Here is a 24,641-nt window from a genome sequence, read left to right on the forward strand (position 1 = left end):
TTCATTTCCACCTAACATGATGGGATCGTACTTAACATATCAAAGTGCTTACTTGTACTAAAATATCCTGAATTACTAATTTAATACCAAAAGTGGGACAATGGCATGGAGAAAAGGTCAGTTTGTCTAGATATTTCTTCTTGGTTTATGAGCTCAGTGATGCACCACCAAACCACTTTTGTATTTGTGGCTGTTTAGTTTCTCCTTTCAGAATATCAGTGAAGTTCTCACAGCCGATATGAGTTATAAGATATTGATCCAGCATGGTCACTGTTTGGATGATCTTGGTAAATCCAACAATCAGGGACAGTGCAGGCACAATGTGTCCAAAGACATCAGTGTTGAACAGTCCCTTTCACCTCTGTTGGATCATCTGGCCTCATCCTTGGGAAAGTCAAATGAGGCCAAGCTTCCGAATCCTAGCCGTGCACTCTCTGAATCAAACATCTCCAGTTCTCGCTCCTGACGCTCAAATAAATGCTTGATTTTTTCAGTCCGTTCCTTATGAAGTGAGGCCAGCTCTTCTTCAATCTGTGAACAGAGGTTTGGGAAATATTTCAGACAAGATTCCTTCCATTTTTTTTACTACCAAGTTCACAGTTTGATCAGTTATGGCCAAATCTATCCTTTATGAATTACAGAGGTTCATTAAAAAAAAAAAAAAAGCTCACCTTCTGTTCCAAGTGAGCCCGGCGCAAAGACGCCTTCTGTTCCAACTTCTGCACCTCACGCTCATGTTGGTCCTCCATCTGTGCCTTGGTTTTGTTCTGGTAGGCATCGAGGAGCTCCATCTCCTGATGTAGCTGCTGCCTTAAAGCCTGACATTCAGCCTCCTGCTCTTCATCTAAACGTAACTGAGAGAGTTATATGCTGCAATTATTATCTAAAACACTCAGTAATGCCTCATTTTCTATACTAGTCCCTACTGAATAAAAACAATATTGCATATACAAGCAGCAATATTACACTTAACAATCAGTGTTCCTTTGGACTGTTGGTGTAAGCAGAAACTTTTGTCTTGGTTGTGGATATTCAATTTGTAAATCCTCATTTAGCAGTTCCTAGCAGAACCACTAGAGGGAAACCTCTCAAACGGTTTTAGCCATTACACTTTGATATGTTTCTAGCTTGTAAGGGAAATATTAAAAGGGACCTTCTGACTGTTTATGAAAATTAAACACTCCATCTCTATTTTAACAGGTTCTCTCAAATTCCAAAGAGACAATTTTATTATTTATTATTACCAAAATTATTTTTGGTGAATTCCGGTTGATTTGGATACTTTTCCCCAGTCATCTCAATGGCAAAATGTGTCCCAATCACCCTGAATTCACCCTACACTACGTATACACTCAGTGAGTAGGCTACTTTTACACTGTAAATTTCAAAGTTGCAAAGATTATTGGAGTACATAACAAGAAAATTCTATTTCAGTCTTTCTACTTCAAAATGTTCAATGTGTTACATTAGTAAGTAATGTTTTTGGCACTCCTTTTTTGGCAGTGTATGTTTCAATACATTTATCGGTGACAAGCCTAAAATTCAAATTTATAACCTAGACTACAAACTCACCCCACATTCTAACAATCTAAGGACATTCTAAGGACAAATTGTGTGGTTTGGAACACATTGGAAAGCTTTAGCAGGATATCCAGCTACAAATAAACTTTCAAAAAAGTGAGTTATTATATCAATCAATGCAGCTGCTACACATATTTCTTTCAATTCAATTCCTTTTAAAGTTACCATAAAAAAAGATTAAATATTTGGGAATCTGGGCTACAGGCAATTACAAAGACCTAAAAAAAGCTAACTTCCTGCCCTTGTTAGAAGGTCTGAAACAGGAAATCAAACGCTGGGATCTGCTGCCCCTCTCTTTAAGTGGAAGAATTAATACTATTAAGATGAATGTATTGCCTAAGTTCCTATATTTGTTTAAAAATCTTCCTATTTTTTTACCAAATATTTCTTCAACTCCATAGAGAAACATATATCAGCATTTATCTGGAACAACAAAAATCCTCAGATTTGAAAAAAGTGTATTACAAAAGCCCCGCGCCCTAGGCGGTATGGCACTTCCCAATTTTATGCTTTATTACTGGGTGGCTAATATGAGAGGACTGACTTACTGGATGAGGGACAGTGGTAGCCCTGACACTCCTAAATGGCTCAGTTTGGAGAAAATCTCCTGCAAAACTGTTTCCCTATCTTCTTTAATGTGCTCTGAACTTCCAGTGCTTGAACCTGCCTCTCACTATTCCTCTAATCCTATGGTGACACAATCCCTAAAAATTTAGAATCAATTTAGAAAGTCATTTGCTCTTCGTAGCCTCTCTTTATGTGCCCCATTAAGTAAAAACCATATGTTTACTCCTTTAGATAAAGCCTTTGATGTTTGGGCTAAGAGTGGGTGTGGCGAGGGGGGCGTGGTTCAGCGAGGTCCACAGCAGGAGAAAGCGTCAGGAGAGGCTTGGTAAGTGAGCGGGTTAAATGTAAATCACGAACACCTGTTTCTCATTCCAGTAATTGGCGTGGAGAAAGGATAAAACGCAGCGAGAAGCAGGAGTGTGTGAGAGAGAGGGGAACTGCTGACTGAGACGCTGGTCACAACAGCGATACTGGAGTGAAGCCCGTTGGGAATTGTGTATACCAAGACTGGAGTGAAGCCCTTTGTGGATTATTTATTTTGTTGTTGTGCGATGCACAGTCTTTCTGTTGAACAGTTTTGAGTTGTTGAATAAAGCTCAGTCAGCAGTCAATCGCAGACTCCGTCCTCTTCCTTCCAGACGGACTTTGATCTTACTACACTGGTGCCGATACCCGGGAAGGAAGACTGGTAGCCGCTAAAATGTAATCCTCGTCTCCCACCCCGTTTGCGGACATCATCGCTTCCCTCGCGGTCTTACATCAAGAACAACACCAGGAGGAGCACACGGAGACCGTTGGGCAGCCAGCTGTGCCCACCCACCTACCCCTGAATAAAATGGGTCCATTGGACGACCCCGAAATCTTCCTCGACCTGTTTGAACGTTACGCTGAGGTGAGTGGTTGGCCGCGGGACCAGTGGTCGATGAGATTGGTCCCGCTGCTCTCGGGCGAATCACAGGTGGCAGCACAGCAGCTGCCAATACAGAACCTGCTGGTCTTCGACGACCTTCGGCGGGCCATCATCCAGCGTGTCGGTCGGATCCCAGAACAGCACAGACAGCGCTTCTGCTCCCTGGAGGTGGGTGAATTGGGCCGGCCCTTTGTGATGGCCCAACAGCTCCGGGACTCGTGCCGCAAATGGCTGCTGGGGGAGGGTAGTGACGTGGACCAGGTTATTGATCGTGTGGTTCTGGAGCAGTTCATCACGCCGCTCCCAAAGAAAACCGCTGAGTGGGTCCAGTGCCACTGCCCCACGTCACTAGACTCAGCTATCCAGCTTGTGGAGGACCACATGGTGGCATGCCAAGGGGTCGCGAACCCCTACCATCTACCTCTCTCTCTCCCCCTCTTTTTTCCCCCTCTCTCTCCAGGCCTGTCCCTCTCCCCAGGTCTCGTCCGCCCGGCCTGCCTCGTGTTCAGCCCTGGGGGCGGGGTGGAACTGAACAGGGACAGCTCTACGGACCTAGAGCCCTGCCCAGGCGGGCGGGTCTCCCTGCTGCCAGGCCAGATCCCGCTCCTGCTTCTCCCCTCTCTCCGCGCCAACCATTTAACCCGCTCTCTGCCACAAGAGCGGCAGGCAGGTCTGGGCCGGCATGTTGGCGTTGTGGGGACCCGGAGCATTTTGTGGATAGGTGTCCGGTTATGGAGGTCGGGACAATGATCCGGGTCCCGGACGTCCCCCAGGCTGCCCCTGGTCAAGCTGGCGGGTACCAAATACCTGTGAGTATCAAGGGGGTACCTATCAGGCCGCGTGGTTAGGGTGTGGTGTGTGCACGGGGATGTGGTGAAATATCTGATAGTGCCCGTCATTATTCAATTCAGGGGTCAAAAGCATAGTGTTGAGTTGGCAGTTAATCCGCACCTCCAGCATCCGATAATTTTGGGAACGAATTGGCCCGTGTTTAATGAATTATTAGGGTGTTTATGTTCGGATGCCTCTTGGGGAGAAAAATTGCTGGATAGGGATGTGCGAGTGCAGGTGGGAGATTCAGTGCGAGTGCAGACAGGAGTTCAGCTTCAGGGGAACAGAGCGAGATTGAAAGACTTATTCTTTCGGATCGCGATGATTTTCCCCTGGAGCAGTCTCACGATGAGACGCTAAAACATGCGTTTGAAAAGGTCAGTACCATCGATGGTCAGCCTCTCCACCCTGGACAACCGCTCTCTTATCCATATTTTGCGATCATAAAAGATAGGTTGTATTGAGTGACCCAAGACACTCAGACAAAGAAAGATACAACCCAATTTTTAGTTCCGAAGAGCCGCAGGGAAATGCTTTTCCAAGCGGCTCATTCTAATCCAATGGCTGGGCATTTAGGGCAAACGGCAACACATCGCCTCATGACCCGATTTTTTTGGCCGGGCATTCACGAGAATGTGGGCAGGTGGTGTGAGTCTTGTGAATGTCAGTTGGTAAACCCACCAGCTACCCCAAAAGCGCCTTTGCGCCCTCTCCCATTAATGCAGGTCCCCTTTGAAAGAATTGGTATGGACCTCATCGGGCCATTAGAGCGATCAGTAAGAGGGCATCGCTTTGCATTAGTCATTGTAGATTATGCAACGCGATATCCCGAAGCAGTGGCTCTCCGCAACATTTCCACTAAGAGTGTTGCGGACGCGCTGTTTAGTTTAATCTCCCGAGTGGGGATTCCGAAAGAAATCCTCACCGATGAAGGCACGACGTTTATGTCACGCACGTTACGCAAACTTTACGAATTATTGGGCATTAAATCGGTTCTGCCAGCGTCTTTCACCCACAAACGGACGGGCTGGTCGAACGTTTTGATCGCATGCTTAAATCCATGATTCGTAAATTCGTTCAAGAGGACGCCAAAAATTGGGATAGGTGGTTGGAACCCCTGTTATTTGCAGTGCGAGAGGTCCCGCAAGCCTCCACGGGGTTTTCCCCTTTCAAGCTTCTCTTCGGACGCCAGCCCCGCGGGGTACTGGACGTCCTAAGGGAGACTTGGGAGGACGGACCATCTCAGGCCAAAAACGAAATTTAGTATGTGCTGGACTTGAGAACAAAACTCCACACTTTGGGCCGGCTATCTATGGAGAATTTGTTGCAAGCCCACCACAGACAGAGCCAGCTGTATGACGGGGACTAATTTACGCAAATTTTCACTGGGAGATAAAGTGCTTGTATTGCTCCCCACTTCAAGTTCGAAATTACTTGCAAAGTGGCAAGGAACGTTTGAGGTTACACGGCAAGTTGGCAAGCTCCATTATGAGGTGATACATTCCGATAGGAGAGGAGCACGTCAAATTTACCACCCCAATCTCCTTAAAAAATGGAATGAGGCAGAATCAGTTATGCTGGCGACGGTGATTAGCGGAGAGGATGATCTTGGACCAGAGGCGAATACAAAAAAACAATCCCTCGCTCTGGCACCAGGAGGAGACCACCTCTCACCCTCCCAGCTCACTGATTTGACTAAGTTACAAGCAGAATTTGCTGATGTGTTTTCTCCCCTACCGGGTCATACAGACCTCATTCAGCATCACATTGAGACGGAGCCGGGCGTGGTGATTCGCAGCTGGCCGTATAGGTTGCCTGAACACAAGAAAAAGGTAGTTCAGGCAGAATTAGGGGCAATGCTTTAAATGAGAGTAATAGAGTCCAGCAGTAACTGGGCGAGCCCGATAGTTTTGGTCCCTAAAACGGACGGCTCAGTTCGGTTCTGTGTGGACTATCGCAAGGTAAACGCAGTGTCGAAATTCGATGCGTATCCAATGCCGCGGGTGGACGAATTGCTTGACCGGCTTGGTACGGCTCGATTTTATTCGACACTGGACTTAACAAAGGGATATTGGCAGATCCCCTTGTCGCCATTATCCAAAGAAAAGACAGCTTTCATGACGCCGTTCAGATTACACCAATTCTTTACACTTCCGTTCGGGCTGTTCGGGGCACCAGCTACCTTTTTGCGGCCCCATGGTGCATATGCTGGTGCCTATATGGATGATATTTATTATCTTATTTCTTATCTGGATGAAATTCTCTTCAGTAATGATTGGCAGCAGCATATGCAGCATTTGAGGGCCGTCCTGAGATCGCTGAGAGGGGCCGGGCTCACGGCCAACCCGAAGAAGTGTGCGATTGGGCACGTGGAAGTAAGTTATCTGGGCTTCCACTTGGGACATGGGCAGGTGCGTCCTCAAATTGATAAGACAGCAGCGATTGCGACCTGTCCGCGCCCGAAGACCAAAAAGGAAGCTAAACAGTTCCTCGGGCTGGTGGGATATTATAGAAGGTTTGTTCCTAATTATTCTGACCTCACCAGCTCGTTGACTGATCTAACTAAAAAGGATGCACCAGATACGGTCCAGTGGACGGAGCTGTGCCAGCAGGCCTTTACCCAGGTGAAGGCTGCTCTATGTGGCGGGCCATTGCTTCACTCTCCTGATTTTTCTCTCCCCTGATTTCTCTCCCCTTTGTGTTGCAGACTGACGCGTCGGACAGGGGGCTGGGTGCTGTCCTGTCCCAGGAGATAGAGGGGGAGGAAAGGCCGGTGCTGTACATTAGCCGTAAGCTCTCTAAGAGAGAAGCTAAGTAAAGCAACGTGTACGAATGGCTCCCCGGCCTGAGTCGAGCAGTGGGGGTATGTGGCGAGGGGGGCGTGGTTCAGCGAGGTCTACAGCAGGAGAAAGCATCAGGAGAGGCTTGGTAAGTGAGTGGGTTAAATGTAAATCACGAACACCTGTTTCTCATTCCAGTAATTGGTGCAGGGACAGGATAAAACGCAGCGAGAAGCAGGAGTGTGTGAGAGAGAGGGGAACTGCTGACTGAGACGCTGGTCACGACAGCGATACTGGAGTGAAGCCCGTTGGGAATTGTGTATACCAAGACTGGAGTGAAGCCCTTTGTGGATTATTTATTTTGTTGTTGTGCAATGCACAGTCTTTCTGTTGAACAGTTTTGAGTTGTTGAATAAAGCTCAATCAGCAGTCAATCGCCGACTCCGCCCTCTTCCTTCCAGGCGAACTTTGATCTTACTACAGTGGGGTTTATACATTTCAAGATCTTTATATAAATATCACTTTTGCATCTTTTGACAAACTGGTTAATAGATTTAAGATTCCCAGTTCCCATTTCTTTAGATATCTGCAAGTACAAATTTTTTTGTTTTCACATACTGATTGTTTTCCTTCATATCCTCCTACATCTATATTAGACTCTATTTTTAAGGTAGGAGAAGACTTAAAACCAATCATAGGCAAAGATCTAGATCAATCATAGGCAAAGATTTAGATCATTTAAAAAAAAAATTAAATTAAAATTAATGGGAGAAAGATTTGAATGAACAGAGTTTGGAAACAACTTGGCAGAAAATTATTAAACATATTTACTCATCACCTATATGTCAACGCCAAGTGGTTGTACAATTCAAAGTGGTACACCGACTACATTGGTCAAAGGTTAGGTTATCTAAATTCAGACCAGAGCTAGATCCTATTTGTGATAGGTGTAGACAGGCTCCTGTGAGCCTTTTATATATGTTCTGGACATGCCCAACTTTGTATAACTTTTGGAAATCGATTTTTGATGCATTTTCAGAAATAACAGAATTGGCAATAGACCCATCTCCTTTTATTGATATATTTGGTGTCACAGCACAGAACATGCACCTAAGTAGCTATAATTGTAAAATGTTGGCCTTTTCCACCTTTCTTGCCAGCAGTGGTGTATAAAGTACTCGAAAATGTCTCGGGTTACAGATGTAACCCCTGTTCCCTGAGTTAGGGAACGAGAGGCTACGCCGAATGACGTGATGGGAACCCTCTGCATTTTGTGTTCATGAAGCACCTCTGTATCCAACCAATGAGGAAACGTGACGTCAGAGGCGGGTGACGTCACGGACCAGGAAACTATAAAGCATACCCAGAACAAAGAACGCTAGCTTCTGGAAAATGTCTGAAGCAAGACGCTCACAGGTATGCCGGGGGTACGGCAACGTGACGTAGCGTCTCGTTCCCTTACTCAGGGAACAGGGGTTACATCTGTAACCCAAGATGTTCCCTTTCGTGGGAACTATCAGCGCTACGTCGAATGACGTGATGTGAACGCTATCCCAACTACGCCGTATCACCAAGTACCTGTCTGTTATATTGTAGACAGAACTGAGGACCCCGGAGAGGAGCCTACGTCCAGGTTGTAAAACCAATAAATGTGTGCTGGAATGACCATCCAGCAGAACCACATATGTCATTAATGGATACTCCTGACATTAAGGCCTTTGAGGCCACCATACCCCTAGTCGAGTGAACACGGACAGCTAATTGAGATGGCTGTCCGGCCGCCTCATAAGCAAGTGAGATAGCCTCGACCACCCACTTGCTCATTCTCTGCTTAGATGCTGGACCTCCTTTCTAATGAGACCCATAAAACACACAAACAATTGATCTGTTTCGCCCCACAGGGCAGCTCTGTGGACATATGCATCTAAAGCCCTCACTGGGCAGAGCAGATTGAGTTTCTCCTGATCCGAAGTTGTAAAAGGAGGAAGATGGAAGGCCTGAAGTACGATGGAACCTGGGACGTTGGTGGGGACCTTAGGCATATAGCCTTGTCTAGTGTGCAGGAACGCTTTGACCATTCCAGGTGCGAATTCCAAACACAAAGAAGCAACTGAAAGTGCTCTCCTATTCTTTTAAGAGATGAAATAGCCAGTAGAAATATGGTCTTTAAGGGTGATGAATTTCTCTGAAACTTCCTCTAGTGGTTGTAGCTATTAATCAATTTATGGGTGGAATATAAATACAATAATTCATAAAGTTTTATGAATAATTATTATGCACATACTGACCCAAGGGGGAATTAACCATATATATTAATTAATTACAACGAATTATAATCAATCACATATATGATTAGTTCTGGTTTAATAATTATGTAGAAAACTATCGGTCCGTTCAGCAAACCGGTAAGTTATCCACAGACTATTACGACAGAAATGTTATCCTCTGGCCACGAGGATAAATTCCTATGATAGTATCCAAACGTAAAGCAAGGATATTAGAATCAGAATGTTAAAGTGACTTGGTTGTTGTTGAATGAGCAAGTGAACAAAAAGCATGGATATGATGTGTTTAATATACGGAAGGGGTAATACAAAGGTTATACGGATAAATGTACACAAGTAGATACAGATACATACAGAGTGAAAGAAAAAGGCAGAAAGAGAGACGATCAAAGAATGGCCAATTCCAACAGTAAACCTTGAAGAGCCAGCAAGGAAAACCAGTATTTAAAATCTTAACAAATACTTGCATGTAGGTTCGTTGTGGTGCTTAGAGTTTTGGAGCGCTCAGTGTGCAACCACCACACTGAGCGCTCCAAAACTCTAAGCTTACTGTCCTTCAGGAGGTGATTTTCAGCAAAGTTTCAAATGAAGGCTTAACTGGAAGTAAGATGACCGGAAGATAAAGAAGAGAGTCCGTCTCCACAGCAGGAACTTGTGCAAGAAACGCGTACAACCAAAAGACGCGTGTCGTGGTGTTTTAAAGACAACAGACCAGAACGCCTTCTTGATAACGTCCTCCAATGATAGCATTGCAATTTGGCGGTTTTCCACATTCCTTTGTCCTATCTCCCGGATTAATTTATGGTATGTCAAATCGGACTCACAGCTTTACGGAGAGATCAAACTCGACAGGTGTCGCTCATCATATAAAGAAGATACACTTTATACTCTACTACTATCGTTTAACATGAAAACTAACCTACTACAGTCAGTTCTATGATTCTACACTAGTAACACATACATGCAACAAGCACTACAATGGCAGATACATATTTGCAGGTATAATATTTGTGCATACAGTCTTTATGTAGGTCTTTGTGTGTGTTTGTGTGTGTGTGTGTGTGTGGGTTTGTTTATATTATATTGTGGGGACCAAATGTCCCCACGATGTAATATAAAACCTGAGTTCACCTACATCGTGGGGACCAGCCACCGGCCCCCGCAAGGTAAATTAATTAATAAAAATACTAACTGATGTTTTTGTGAGAAAATAAAGGTGTGCACAGTTTCCTGTGATGGTTAGGTTTAGGGTTAGGGGTAGGGGGGATAGAAAGTACAGTTTGTACAGTATAAAATGCATTGCGGCCTATGGAAAGTCCCCACAATTCACAAAACATGTGGGTGTGTGCGTGTATTTTCCTTTTATGACCGTTTTGAATGCGGGCCTCTCTCCTAGAAACCTGATCCGTGGTGTTTGAATCTCCTTTGAATTTGCAGAGGAGAGGTTCGGGACTTATTGAAATAGTCATAAAAAGAGTCTCGTGATCCATTAGTGTCTGCCGGGCCGGAATCAATGTAAGATTTACAAACAAAAGTTCGTGAATTGAGACTTAAACACAGTTTATGGTGGGACCTGCTCATCTTTGAGACTGTGCAGACCCTACATGGTTACCCTTTTAATACCACTAATACCCTTAACCCTTCTAATACCACGGCCAAGTCCCAGGCCGGAGTCCTTGTACGTACTGAAGGCCTCAGCCTCAGAGTACCACGGAGGAAGCATATAAAAAAGGGGGTCTCGACCTACCTAAACACAGTTTATGGTGGGACCTGCTCATCTTTGAGACTGTGCAGACCCTACATGGTTACCCTTTTAATACCACTAATACCCTTAACCCTTCTAATACCACGGCCAAGTCCCAGGCCGGAGTCCTTGTACGTACTGAAGGCCTCAGCCTCAGAGTACCACGGAGGAAGCATATAAAAAAGGGGGTCTCGACCTACCGAATCCCCCAGAGGAGTATGGCCAAAATGGCCGCATACACTTCCTCGTGGAGGGACCTCTGGAGTGGAGTATGGTCTCCACAACCTCAGTTGGGAGAGCAGCATCTATGAGCCTGGCCCCCTCAGAGGCCAGGCCCACAGTCTCCATAGTTCTGGGTGTGAATGAATTATCATGCCGCCCGCTTGAGACAGGAGGTCCTGCCTGAGAGGAAGCTCCATCAGGGAGCCATCTAGAAGTGACACTAGGTCTGAGAACCATATTTTGGTTGGCCAGTACAGGGCTATCAATATTAGACTGACCCCTTCCTGGCGTACTTTCTCCAGAACTCCTGGGAGAAGAACGAACGAGGAAATGCATACAGACGCAGCCTCGGCCAGCCTCGGAATGAGATCGGGAGAACCACAGTGGACACTGGGTTGATTCCCCTGAAGCAAATAGGTCGATTTCAGCTCGACCAAAGTTTTCCAAAGTGAGCTCCACACCTCAGTGTGGAGACTCCATTCCCCGGGCCTCGGCCCCTGCCTCGACAGGGCGTCTTCTCCCACATTTTAATGCCCTCAGGTCTGGGAGGAAGTATTTTACTGCAAGAAATACCGCCATAATTTCCAGCCAATGTAAGTGCCAGCAACTTATGGTCCTCTCATGATCACCCCCCAGCCCGTGAGGGAAGCATCCGTCATAAGCATTACGCGACGATGAGAAGTCCCTAACACGTGTTCTGGGACAGGAACCAAGGCTTTTTCCACATGACCAGAGCACGAAGGCATCGCCGCGTGACTGGCCCCTCAGGTCTGGGAGGAAGTGTTTCAGTGCTAGAAACACCGCCATCATCACCAGCCGATTTATGTGCCAGTAAGCTGATGGTCCTCCCATAGACCCTGAGCCGAGCGACCACTCATGATCGCCCCCCCCAGCTCGTGAGGGAAGCATCTGTCGTAAACTTTACGCGACGAGGAGTTCCCAGCACGGGTCCCTGGGACAGGAACCAAGGCTTTCTCCACATGACCAGAGCACGAAGGCATCGCCGCGTGACTTTGATCATGCGAAAAGGATTTCCCCTCAGGGAAAACCCCTTTGTCCTGAGCCACCACTGTAAGGGTCTCATGTGCAGAAGGCCAATAGTAATCACGTTGGACGCAGCTGCCATCAGACCCAACAGTCTCTGAAACTGTTTTACAGTGAGTGACTGGCCTAACTTCAGCCCATTCATGACACATAGAATGGAATTCACATGAGCAGGAGACAGCCGCGCCTGCATCGTGGTAGAATCCCAGATTACTCCTAGATAGTTTGCAATCTGACTCGGAACCAGCACACTCTTTTTGGCATTGAGCCTCAGCCCAAGCTTTTTCATGTGCGACAGAACAACATCTCGATGTTGAACTGCCAACTGTTCTGTTTCAGCTTATATCAACCAATCATCGATATAGTTCAGCACGTGGATGCCCTGGAGTCTCAATGGAGCCAGCGCTGCATCCACGCACTTCGTGAACGTGCGGGGTGATAATGATAGGCCGAAAGGAATAACCCTGTATTGGTAAGCTTTGTCCCCAAAAGCAATCCTGAGGAACTTCCTGCGAGAAGGATGGATGGATACATGAAAGTAAGCATCTTTCAGGTCTATCACAACAAACCAGTCCTCGGACCTAATCTGTGGGATAACCCACCCTCCTTCTTTGGAACAATGAAGTATAGGTTGTAAAACCCTGACAGCTTGCTGGAAGGAGAACCCCTTCTATAGCTCCTTTTTGCAAGAGCGTCATAACCTCCTGTTCCATTACCAGAGACTGCTCGGGGGCCACCAATGTGGGAAGGACCCCATTAAACTGGGGTGGGCGAGACCCGAATTTGTAACCCTTTTCTATTGTGAGCAGCATCCATTTTGAAATATTTGGGAGAAGTTTCCATTCTGCCTTATTTACAAAGGAAACCAGTCTCTCAAGACTGGCCTCTGGTGTTTTTTGAGCACTTGACTCGATGCCCTGAAGCAGCGAACCGGCAAGGAACAGCCAAATCAAGTGATGACCGGCCCTCCTCAGAGGATCGGTGGAGACCACTGCGCCCTGAAGCACACTGGGTGGAAGGGTTAACAGAACGGCCCCCTGAGAGCGCCAAAGAGGGATGGGTACCAAGTATTTTAATACCCAACCCTCTCTGTAGGGGGCTGCCCTCCAATGTCCCGCACCACTGGCATCAGGACCTCTTCGAAGCCTTCTTGGTGATAATTACAGTCCGCAGATCTGTGTTACCCCACAAAGACTTCGGCTATGTCGCCTGTCCCTGTCCCCAAGCTTTCTGCGGGGGACCAAGGCTGCGACAATTGTTTTGGATGAACGGTCAGACCGGTAACCTGAAACGGCGAACCGGCAGGGAACATCTGAACTGACCACTCTACAATCCTCCTCTTTCTTGGAGGAAGACTGGAAACCACTGCGCCCTGAAGCACACGAGGTGGCAGGGTTGGCAGAATGGTCTCCTTTATTTTCTTTTAGATTCCTCAGAATTTAATGTATTCAATATTTCATTTCATCCTCAAATTAATGCAGCCAGTTCTTATATAAATATATATTTTTGAACAGACTGAATATATTTAGAATACAAAAAAGAATTATAGCTCATAATAATTCGCAAGGTATTTTAGGGAAAGAGAGAAAGGGAACTCCCATCTGCTCAGATCCCTTAATATATAAATATATATATACATATATATACATACACAGAGCTGGACATGTGAATATCGGTGCCTCAACCCGGGGGAAGAAAACGCAGAGCGTGCTTCCACCTGGGAGACGGCACTGAACCTGGCAGGTGAAGGCAGAGAAAGGGCGGCACCCGTCTCTAGCCCCTCTGTCAGATCCATTTGTGAACCCCATGAACGGAGCCTCCGCCCTGCCTCAGCAGGAGCGGGACCCGATCCGCAGGGAACACTGGAGCACAGTGTCCTGAGAGTGAGTTTTTACAGTGCACACAGACGGCTCCCTCGAGAGCTGCCTGGGCATACTCACTCCCATTTCACTGCTGTTTCTCGCCATAATACGTGTCTTTTTTATATATAAATATATGGATTGGTGTAAGATACTCTTGTCCTCAGACAAAGAGATCGTGATTATTTATATGTGATAAGACAAACAACACCAAATAAAACACACAAGATACAGAGAGCGCTTGCTGAAGACAACAGAAGCTAGCGTTCTTTGTTCTGGGTATGCTTTATAGCAGGGGTACTCAAGTTGCAGAGGCCAAGAGGGCCGCATTTTAACCAAATGAAACGCGAAGGGCCACAAATTATAACTTGGATCGTAAGACTTTTATTTAGGCCTACTTAAGACAATATTTGTAGTTTTACTGTTTATTTACTAAAAGTGCAGTTTTTAGGGCCTGGCTGTTGTTCACTGGCTGATGAGAGTTTGTCCGTAAGACGAAAACATTGCACTTTTTTATAGTCTTTTTATAATCCATTGCACCTTTTAACACTTTTTATAGCACCTATTTATACTCAGAGAATAAATGTTTTATTATTTGTACTATTATTACCTACCTTTTAATTTGGTCAGAATCCAAATATATATATATATATATATATATTTTTTAATGTTCAATCACAATTTTATGAATTATCTAACTATAACCAACGTTGTAAACATGATAAATCAGATATTCTCAGTGAGCTCAATGATGTGATGACAGATCTGTAATGGGAGCGCTGCTTGCTTTCTGTTTATAACATTAAGAATAAAAGGTTTGTTTTTCATGCTGCTCGGCAACTTACACACTGCAAAGTTTGAGGAATGTCAACTGCATTTCATCATGGAAAAATAAGGTTACTTTGTTTTTTACTTGCGCGCACAGTCTCGAGCCTTTGGTGGCGTTCACGAACACAAGTGCTCGACACATGCGCACTAGAGAGATTAATGCTTGTCTAGTCTTTTTCGCTCAAATATATACAATAAAATCTCTTTGTACTTGTTTAAAATTAGAGTTGCTGGTATCTTTTAATCCCCTCAAACGAGCGCTCTTCAACACGGTAGGTGTTTGTTGTTAATCTTGTTCTGTCTTCTCTGTTTCTTTTCAGACTGAAACAACAGCCCGTTTCAGTGCTGACACCTTGTGGACAAACTAAATTAGTGCAAAAACTATTCAATGCGCGCGTGCAAAGTGCCTTCAGTTTATATTGTTCTTTGCGGTTAGAAAAACTGTGCTGTGCGCGTACACTATACGCGATCTCTGCTGATGATTACAGCGTCACGTGCACTGTACGCCTACCCTGTACGTGTAAAAAAACGAAGTAATATTCACGCTAATTTTTTTTGAGGCGGGCCGCCTGTTGAGTACCCCTGCTTTATAGTTTCCTGGTCCGCGACGTCACCGCCTCTGACGTCACGTTTCCTCATTGGTTGGATACAGAGGTGCTTCACGAACACAAAATGCAGAGGGTTCCCATCACGTCATTTGACGTAGCATCGATAGTTCCCACAAAAGGGAACCATACTTGAGTAAAAGTATAGATATCTTACCAGAAAATGACTTTGGTAGAAGCAAGATTGTGTTCAGTTTTAACTCTCTTACATTTTGTTTCATTGAATTAAAAAAATGGCTAAATGTTCTTTGTAATTTTTAAATATAAAAAATACTAATATATTAATTATACATTAATCGTTCATGTTAATTCAGTGCATTATAACTAATGTAAGAGACGACTTTAAAATGTTAAAATGTTAATGCTGAAATTAAAAATGGACATTACTTTTATTAACCTTATTTAATGTTACAAATGGGCTTTTATTGTAAAGTGTTACCATTTCATATAAATCCAAACAGTCATGCTTAAAAATTGCCATCTTTACACAAAGGCATAGCATATGTACACTTTCACACATTATTTGCCTCTGTTTTAGCACTTGATTATCTAATCAAAATATGTGTTACAGTGCCAATAAAAAAAGAACTGAAATCGAATTCATTTCTGATTTGTTTTGTTTCTGTCGCTGCATGATGATGATACAGTTTAAATATGCAACTTCGCTGGATAATGAATGCATAGCAGCGAACAAATGGATATAAACTAATGCAAATGAATGGTAACAATCGTGATTCGTGACATTAAACAGTTGGTGTTTTTGTGACATTGTTTTAACCACTTGAGGTACTACTAATGTTAGCATCCTCTCAGCCTCGACGACAAACATACTGCTGTTCTCCACTAATGCAGCATCTGCTCAAACTAATTAGGCTACTTTATAATGATATGAAAACGTACTGAAGTGTACACTGTATAACATACCATTTCGTTGTCCGTTTTTAATCCGTTTTTGAAGTGTCCCGCTCTGTACAGCGTGTAGCCTCACGTCACGTGTTAAAACAAACTCTACGAGGCATCAGTGATAGTTTTTATTTCGCCTCTAGAGGCCACTCTCGTACTGTACAATGACAGCGCACTCTTCTCAGCCACTCCAGCAACGGACGCAACCCGGAAAATGAAATCAACCGCGGTTGTGCGAGCACTTGTTTACACATGCTTGCTTGCAGTCTGTGTTCTTCTGACTTTATTTTGTAGTAAGTAACAAAAATGCTTTGGGAAAATGTATCAGAGTAAAAGTATACATTCTATTTTGGAAATGTAGTGGAGTAAAAGTAGAAGTTGACAGAAATATAAAAACTCAAGCAAAGTACAGATTCTCCCAAAAAATACTTAAGTACTGTAACAAAGTATTATTACTTCGCTACATTATACCACTGCTTGCCAGAAGATTAATATTGTTTAAATGGAAAGATCCTCTTCCCCCACTTTTTTTCCACTGGATTAAGGACGTCATGCATATCTTAAACTAGAAAAAATAAGATACTTACTTCAAGGGTCTACCCAGAGATTCTATGCAATCTGGCAACACTTTCTGTTATTTGTTGAAAAACTCAAGTAGGGAATACAGTCCCAAATATGTATAATTCATGTTGTTGTTTTTTTTCTTCTCTCTGTATGTAATTGATACTTTATGTCTGATGGGTAGAGAGATGGGTTGTGTTGGGTCTTTTGTTTTTTCTTGCATATTATACAATTTTAAATAAACAGACCTTGTTAAAAATAATAGTGTGGTTTGACTACTAAAGGGTCATTTTCCTCTGGTGCTTGTGTACCTTACCGATTGAGAGGCCATCATCTCATTAATGCTTTGCTCATATTGTTCTGCCAGCTGTGCAAGCTTGCGGGTCTGCTCCTCCTTCAGCGACTTCAGGATGGCTTTGTGGTCACTCTTAGGGGAGACCTCCAGCTGATGGTTCCTCAGAGCTTTGTACTGCTTGTTTTGCACCTTACAGGTATCTTGGAATTGCTTTTTGATCTGCATCTCCAATGTCTATAATGAGATGAGATTAATTAGGTATAATTTTTATAATGAATCATACAACACGTTTTCATCCTGTGTTATTGTGTGTACTTTCACTGTTTCTGAGAGAAAACATTTAACATTAACATTTAAAGACATTTGAATCAATTTAAATTTAAATTAGTGACTTGTTCATCCAATGCTGCTACATATTCTATTGTTGTCTTTTTCCTTTTACTTCATATTTTAAGTTGGTTCTACCCACAAGCTGTTTACCTTAAGGTTCCTGGGTTGCTGTCGGCGTTCCAGTGCATGCTTCCTGTGTAATTCCCTCTGCCGGCGACTGTTGTACTCCTCCTGGTTCTCCAACTCAGTTTGATGCTGGTGGCGCATCAGCTCAAAGCGTAGCCTTTGTAAGGTATGTAGATGCCGCTGTTCCAGCTCCTGTGTGGACTCATCCTGCCTGATCATCAGTGCATGCTCCATTTCTTTTTGTGTCTTCTTCTTGTTAAGCTCCTTTAACAAAAACAGCAAGTCATGTATGAATAATATTGCATTAGTGTATGTGACATCAACAAAAAAGAAAGTGTAAAAAGTAAAAAGTGTTGGGTTTTTTGTGCTTTTGGAAAAGATTTCTGATTTGAAATGGCTCTGATCAACACTACATATCACTATATAAAATATATAAACACATGCTACCTTTCAAAAGTTTGGGGTCAGTAAGATTTCTTTAAAGAAATTAATACTTTTATTCAGAAAGGATGGATTAAATGGAATGTAAAGACATTTAAAAGTGACAGTAAAGACTTTTACATTGTTACAAAAGATTTCTGTTCTATTTATCAAAGAATCCTGAAAAAATGTATTATGGTTTCCACAAACATATTGAGCAACACGATTGTTTTCAACATTGGTAATAATAAGAAATGTAACTTAAGCATCAAATCATCATATTAGAATGCTTTCTGAAGGATCATGTGACACTGAAGAACTGGAGTAACGACTGCTCATTCAGCTTTGCCATCTCAGGAATAAATAACATTTTAAAATATACTAAAATAGAATTTGTATATATTTTATTGTATTATTTTCAAATTAATACCATCTTGGTGAAGTGACTACAATAAAAAAACAATTACAAAAAAACTTAAACAACCTTAAACTTTATTTAAAAAAAAGGAAATTACTCTGACTTCATGTCTAAATGAAACCTCAAAATTCACAAGAACAAAAGATGGTGCTTAAGACATTCATTGTGGTGACTCATATTATTTCTTGCCTCCCGCATTTGCTCTTGTTCAAACTCATGCTTCTTGATAAGGCTTCTTCTTTTTAAAGCACGGCAGCTCCTTTCATAAACCAGTCTTTGCTGGTTCAACAGCTGGGCCTCCTCCTCAGCCTGCGAGCGCTGCATTGTTTCCTTATGCCGTGACAAGCGCTCCTGTTTCTCCTCTTTTGGTGTGTCAGAGTCTTCATTCATTTCCTAATGTACACAGAAAAAAATATTTTTACTGCAATATTTTACTGCAAAATCATGTTAATAGAATATAAATGGCATAAGGGGCAATGGCATTACACTGTATATGCTTACATCTATTACAGGTAATATGAAACAATTAGTCTGACATTGTTCAGGGCCCTGTAACAAAGGGGGCCCACTAACCTGGTCTATGGCAGTGGTTCCTAAACTTTTTAGAGTGGCATACCCCTTGAGGCATTTAACATCTCTTCCACTTAAGACTGTACTGTATTTCACACCTTTTCCATTTCACAAGTTTACAAATAATCAGATAGAGTAAGAGAGTATGTGTATTTGGCATGCTATCCAAGGGGAGAGCTCCGAGCTCAGAATTTGGCCCAAACCCAAAGTACCCCCCGTATCCCTGGCTGGGATAGGAACCAACCAATAATGAGAAGTCGGGGTGAGATGCAGAAATCTGTTGAGGTACATAGGTGAGTCAGCTATGTATATATATATATATATATATATATATACATAGACATATAGAGATTTGTCTAGATCACTTGAATGTGGTCCTCCCAAACTTTATAATAAAACATCATTAATGGACAATTTTATTTGCTCCCTTAAATTGATTTTGCAGTGCATTTTTTTTACCTTTATAAATATCTTTATAAAATAAATAATGTTTTAAATGAAAAAAAAAACGTGTTTAATAGAGAAATATGCAATGATGATAAAAAATGAAGTGATACTTTTGATACTTTTAACTAAAACCACCAGTAGGTGGCGGTAAGTCATTGTCTTAATTAGTGAGTCACAGATTCATTCATTCATTCATTTATTCACTAATAAGGCAAGTGACTATATTTATGAAGAAGTCATTGAATCATTGACTTTCACCATTTGTTCAAAGCCACAGATCGTTCACAAAACACCGCTGTGTTCTGCAGTTCTGCTGTGCCTTTCGCTGAAATTATTTCGTTGCAAAATAGTGTAAATGATACTGATAATACTGTGTTTAAAATGTATATCACTTTAAGTGTCCCTATTATGGATTTTTGAAAATTACCTTTCATGTACTGTGTAACATAGCTCTAAGTGTATGAAAACATCATGCAAAGTTTATTTCTGAAAGTGCACCGTATATAAAGTTATTGTCTCTCAAAAGTAAGTCGACAAGTCAATTAAACGAGTCGTTTGTAAAACGAATCCCAAGCCGTTTCGTTGTGACGTCAAAACGAAACTTTAGCATACTGCCCGCCCACTTATTGCAAGCGCAGACACCAGGGAAAACTTGAAACTGCTCAAAACTGCCAATAAGTTCATCTTTACAACGATATCACAGCAGTATAGCCCGAACCTTCTGCTGTGTTCCCGTCATTTTACTGACGACTGCCTCTTCAACTTAAATGTAATGTTGACACGCATTCTCTGTAAAGCCAGTTGTTATTGAAGGATGGGTCACTCAGTACCCAGTTTATTTGGACCAGCTTCTTCCTCCTCCGAATTACAATCTGTAAGTATGATTAATAATTGTTGCTGTTATGTTCTCTGTAGCATGCACAATACGTATTTAGTTGTGTGTGTTGTTTACGCTCCATGCAGCTTGTAGGTCTTCGGCTAACCAGCTAATATGTGTTCGTTCGCAGTTGTCTAGAAATGTTTCAAATGTTTGTTGTTGTTATAATTTGGAGTTAAAGAATAGAGCAATACTTTGGTGTACAACTACAGTGCTTTATCAATACGTTTCTGCATTGGGCTAACGCATATACCTTGTGTGTTTACCACTGAGCTAGGTTCGCTAACATAAACACAAAACAACTTATTTCCTCTCTGACTCTTATTTTTAGAACAAAGCACCATCATTATTATAATACAATGGAAGTGATGCAAGCACTGTATACTGTACTCTGTGTTAACCAGCAGAAGTCATCTGACCAATCACCGCAGATTAGCATCACGCAAACGAGGGGTTTGTAAAGTAAGTCGTTGAGCAATAAGGTACAAATAAATGCATATTATAAGACAATGAAAGTGTTTTTTTTTTTACTTTGCATGCTTGTAAACCTGTTGTCGGGGACTCCCAAATCAAAAATAGGAACCTTTAAAATTCCGTAATAGGGGCACTTTAATATTACCCTTTTTTTGTTGAATTGGAAAAATTCCATTCTTGCTCATATAATATAATATTATCAACATTAAAATCAAGAACTCACACAGGGTATGTTTTTGTATCGAGTTTGAGTCTTAAAACGATCTGTTTGCACAGTCTGTGTTTATATTTGCTCTTCATGCTAGCAAGTGCTAAATCCCCACTTGTACAAAGCTACTTTGTTGAGAATAGCAGTCATTTAGCACAATTTGCTAAGGCAGCATACTCAGCATGCAACCTATCATATGCGCGCTGCTTGTGTGGATGCAGTCAGTTTTGACCTCAAAAGATGAGGTAATTTGATTGGATGTCATGTATTTATGGCATTTTGCCTTTTAGAAATACATGCTCCATTTTAATGTTATTTAAACTCAGCAAAACTCAGCATTTTGTTCACGTACCCCCTCTGTCACCTCACAAAACCCCAGGAGTATGCGTAACCCAGATTGGGAACCATTGGTCTATGATATACTAGTGGGGCCCATAGATAAAAGTTGTCCTGGGTTTGTCCTGTGAATTTATTGACCGTCCTGATCTCACCTCTTTCATTCTTTCTCTGCATAGTCTGTACTGCTTTTTCTGTGTGTCCAAGAAGGTGGTCAGTTCCTTCTTCTGCTGGACCAAGATCTGTTGCTGGATCCTCTTCTCCTCAGCTGCCGTGGCCTTCATCTTTGGAGAGACAAAATGAAAAAAAATCTAGTTTTGCAACATTAATCACTTACAGATGAATCATGCAGGACCAAGGGAGGCAAAGTATCACAAAAAGTTCACTGTGGTCAGCTGTGCATTAGTAAACTGACAATATTTTGTCATCATGGTGATTTGCTAGTTTGAATAAACATACTGAACTAAGTCATTTCGTTAAAATCAATTTAAGATAATCCATGTAATCCACACATAGCGGCATCCAGAAGTCTAAGACCACTAGTGACAATCCTTTAATTTAATACATTTTAATTTAAATACAAATGATAAAAATGTTTTGAATTGCAGAATTTCTTAGTATGTTCACCTTTTGTTTTAATCACAGCACCACTCAATCTGCTTGAACTTCACAAGTTTGTGTAAAACTTGATGATCATTTTCTCCAGTATGATCAGAGATGATCCAAAGAGATTCTTGAGCTTCAATGGAAGCAAGAACATCTGACCGCCTGTGCAAAGGAGTTCAAGTGATCAATGTCACAAATGTGCTTATTTGATAATACTGAAAAACTTAAATATTTCCAATAAATTTTAATTCATAATCTTTATTTGTTTTACATTTTTCATATTTATAAAACTTTCTGTTTATTTCCAGATTCAAATAAGATTTTGCATTCCAAATTTCTAATGTGGTCTTCAACTTTTGGACCCCACTGCATTTTCACCATATATACAGTAGCAACAAAAATGTGACTTCTTGTAACCTTTGCATAACCTCTCCAAAATGTGTAAAGTACAGTAGGAGCACGCACCTCCTTGTCCAGTTGTGCAGCTTGCTTCTTGGCCAGCCGCTCCAGTTCAATGTAAGTGTTATTGGCCTGGGTCTCCACTTCCTTCTGCAGCCGGAGCTTGTGCTCATCCATCTCAGCCTTTAGCCTGTTCTCCAGGGCGATCAGCTGCTTCTGGTGCTGCCGCCGCATGCGCTTATACCCTGACATCTGCTCGCGCCGCTCAGCTTCCTGCTCATGCTCCTGGATCTGCTCACTGACCTGCAAACACACAGTGTGTTGGGGGGTCAAAGGTCAGGTAAGCCAAACAAGATTATTTTCTCTTTGCACCTTTTAAGAAATCTATAAGATGTTCATTGTTACCATTTAAGTTTGCAATTACTTTTATCTTCATTAAAAAATGAAAAAATTGAAAAAAATATGTAACCTTATATACCATACAGTATGTATGTAAATTATTGTATAACCATTAAAACTGATTATATCATCTTGTTTAATGCTGTTTATTTGATCTACCAGAGCAACTGTGTAGTTAATTGTTTGATTTATTAAGCCTTTAAATTTTCTTCTTTTTGTTCACCACTAGCATGGTTATAGAGTGAATCCCTTATAAAACTCCATGCAGTATATACATTTCTGACAGCAGAAGCTACTGAATACATGAAAAGTTGATGCATATATAGTATAGTTTTATCAGTATCAGAATTTTGGGTTAAAATTAATATACATGCATAAGGAAAAGTAAGTAGGATTTCACTGTTTGGTGTTTCACTGTTTTTATCACATTATTAATTAGTTCATTGTAAATGGTCTTGTGGTGTGACAAATACATTTTTAAAAGTACAAATATGCCATGGAGTTTGTCATTTAATCATAAAAACTGTATGCATGCAAATGTGCTGCCTGCATAAAATAAAATAAAATAATTTTAAATGCATGTTACATTTCAGCACGCCAAGCTATTAGTATTTTAGGTTAATTTCATGTTACACTGAAGAAAAATATGATTTCAGAGCTAATCAGATTTATCTTGATGGGTTCAACACACTTTGTCTAAGTAAAATATAATAAAAATATATGTTTTTTTAATAATCACACTCTCTTATTTCTCCATATATACATATGTATATATGTATATATATAAAACGTTTGTCTAAGTGTTCATTCTGGAAAAGAATCTATATATGTTGGGGGGGGGGAGCACAGTACATTATGTACAGCTTCAGAAAAGAGCTCTAAATCACAACAAAATTAATATCTTTACGAAAAAAAAAAAAAAAAAATGAAGCGGAAAATAAGCCTGCGCTCCGGAGACAGAAAGACATGGGGGGGGGGGGGGGTGAAAAGCGCTTATTAACAGGATGTGGTTGCCATGGCTACTGATGTGGGGTTGAGTGGATGACCATGGCAGGCCTGCATTTCTTATGCAAAAACGGCGAGCAGAAGAGGAGAGATAGGCTGCCTACCAAATATGCTGGTGTGATGATGGCAAAGCGTTGGCGGATGCTGCTGCTGCTGCTGCTGCGATGATGGCGAGCCCGGCTCTTGTGAAAAGAAGAAGGCCGCAGCTCTGGCCTGATGTCCCTGTCTCCAGCCTCATCCCTCACGCAAGCATGCTTCTGCAGGGGGGGAGGAAAAGACGAAGTGAGTGGGGGTGGGCGCTAACCGAGCGCCCTGCTGCTGATGCTGAGGATGAGGATGATGCCGCTGCGTCTCCTTGCTGCCCGCAAACAGCCTGCTGCTTCCAGCGCATCCTCTTCACCCTTCATCTGTTACTGGTGTATGTCGCTCACAGGTGCCTGCAAAAGGCACAGCATCGCGATGGATGACGCGCGAGTCGCTCTGTACGGCGAGAGCGGGAGTCCGGAGCCTCTCTTCAGACTAGCGGCTGCACTTCCTGAGAAGAAAGAGGAGGAGGAGGAGGAGGAAGCATACAGATCCGGTGGGATAGAGTGAATTACGCAATGCCTACCACGGGCAATCAGCGGAAAGAGTGTGCGCGCGTGCACGCGTCTTAAACTTTTATCGTTTCCAACTCTACACTTAAAGGTGCACTCAGTGATTTTTTTATTATTATTATTTTATTTTATTTTTTTAAATTTATTTATTTATTTTTTTTGCTAATTAAAAACGTTGTACACGTAAAGAAAGCAATAGCACTTTTGAGAAATGTGATTAAAATTAAATAGCCTACACTTACAAAGAGTGTAATTTCAGTATTCTACTATAGGGCTACATGTCCCTACATGTTGAGGCTGTTTCATGTAATCGACGGAGTTACTAATCATAATAATATAAAATGTAATAATTATATATGCCTAAAGAAATTAAACCAAAAACAATGACTTGCAACATCTGAGGGAAAATGCCGCG

General features: G+C 42.3%; 1 protein-coding gene across 1 annotated transcript; it reads right to left on the reverse strand.

Annotated features, from left to right (window-relative positions):
• Positions 1–238: 238 nt before the first annotated feature.
• taok3b (TAO kinase 3b) lies at positions 239–23,906 on the reverse strand. Its single transcript, XM_067406911.1, has 8 exons — positions 23,735–23,906; positions 22,293–22,529; positions 21,377–21,505; positions 18,499–18,702; positions 17,496–17,735; positions 17,037–17,249; positions 672–854; positions 239–531 (listed from the first exon to the last, which is right to left on the reverse strand). The coding sequence occupies exons 2-8, from the start codon at positions 22,476–22,478 to the stop codon at positions 370–372; spliced, it is 1,317 nt and encodes a 438-aa protein (XP_067263012.1). The 5' UTR covers positions 22,479–22,529; positions 23,735–23,906; the 3' UTR covers positions 239–369.
• Positions 23,907–24,641: the final 735 nt, after the last annotated feature.

This window comes from Chanodichthys erythropterus, chromosome 13 (genome assembly GCF_024489055.1).
Source record: "Chanodichthys erythropterus isolate Z2021 chromosome 13, ASM2448905v1, whole genome shotgun sequence".
Taxonomy (NCBI): domain Eukaryota; kingdom Metazoa; phylum Chordata; class Actinopteri; order Cypriniformes; family Xenocyprididae; genus Chanodichthys; species Chanodichthys erythropterus.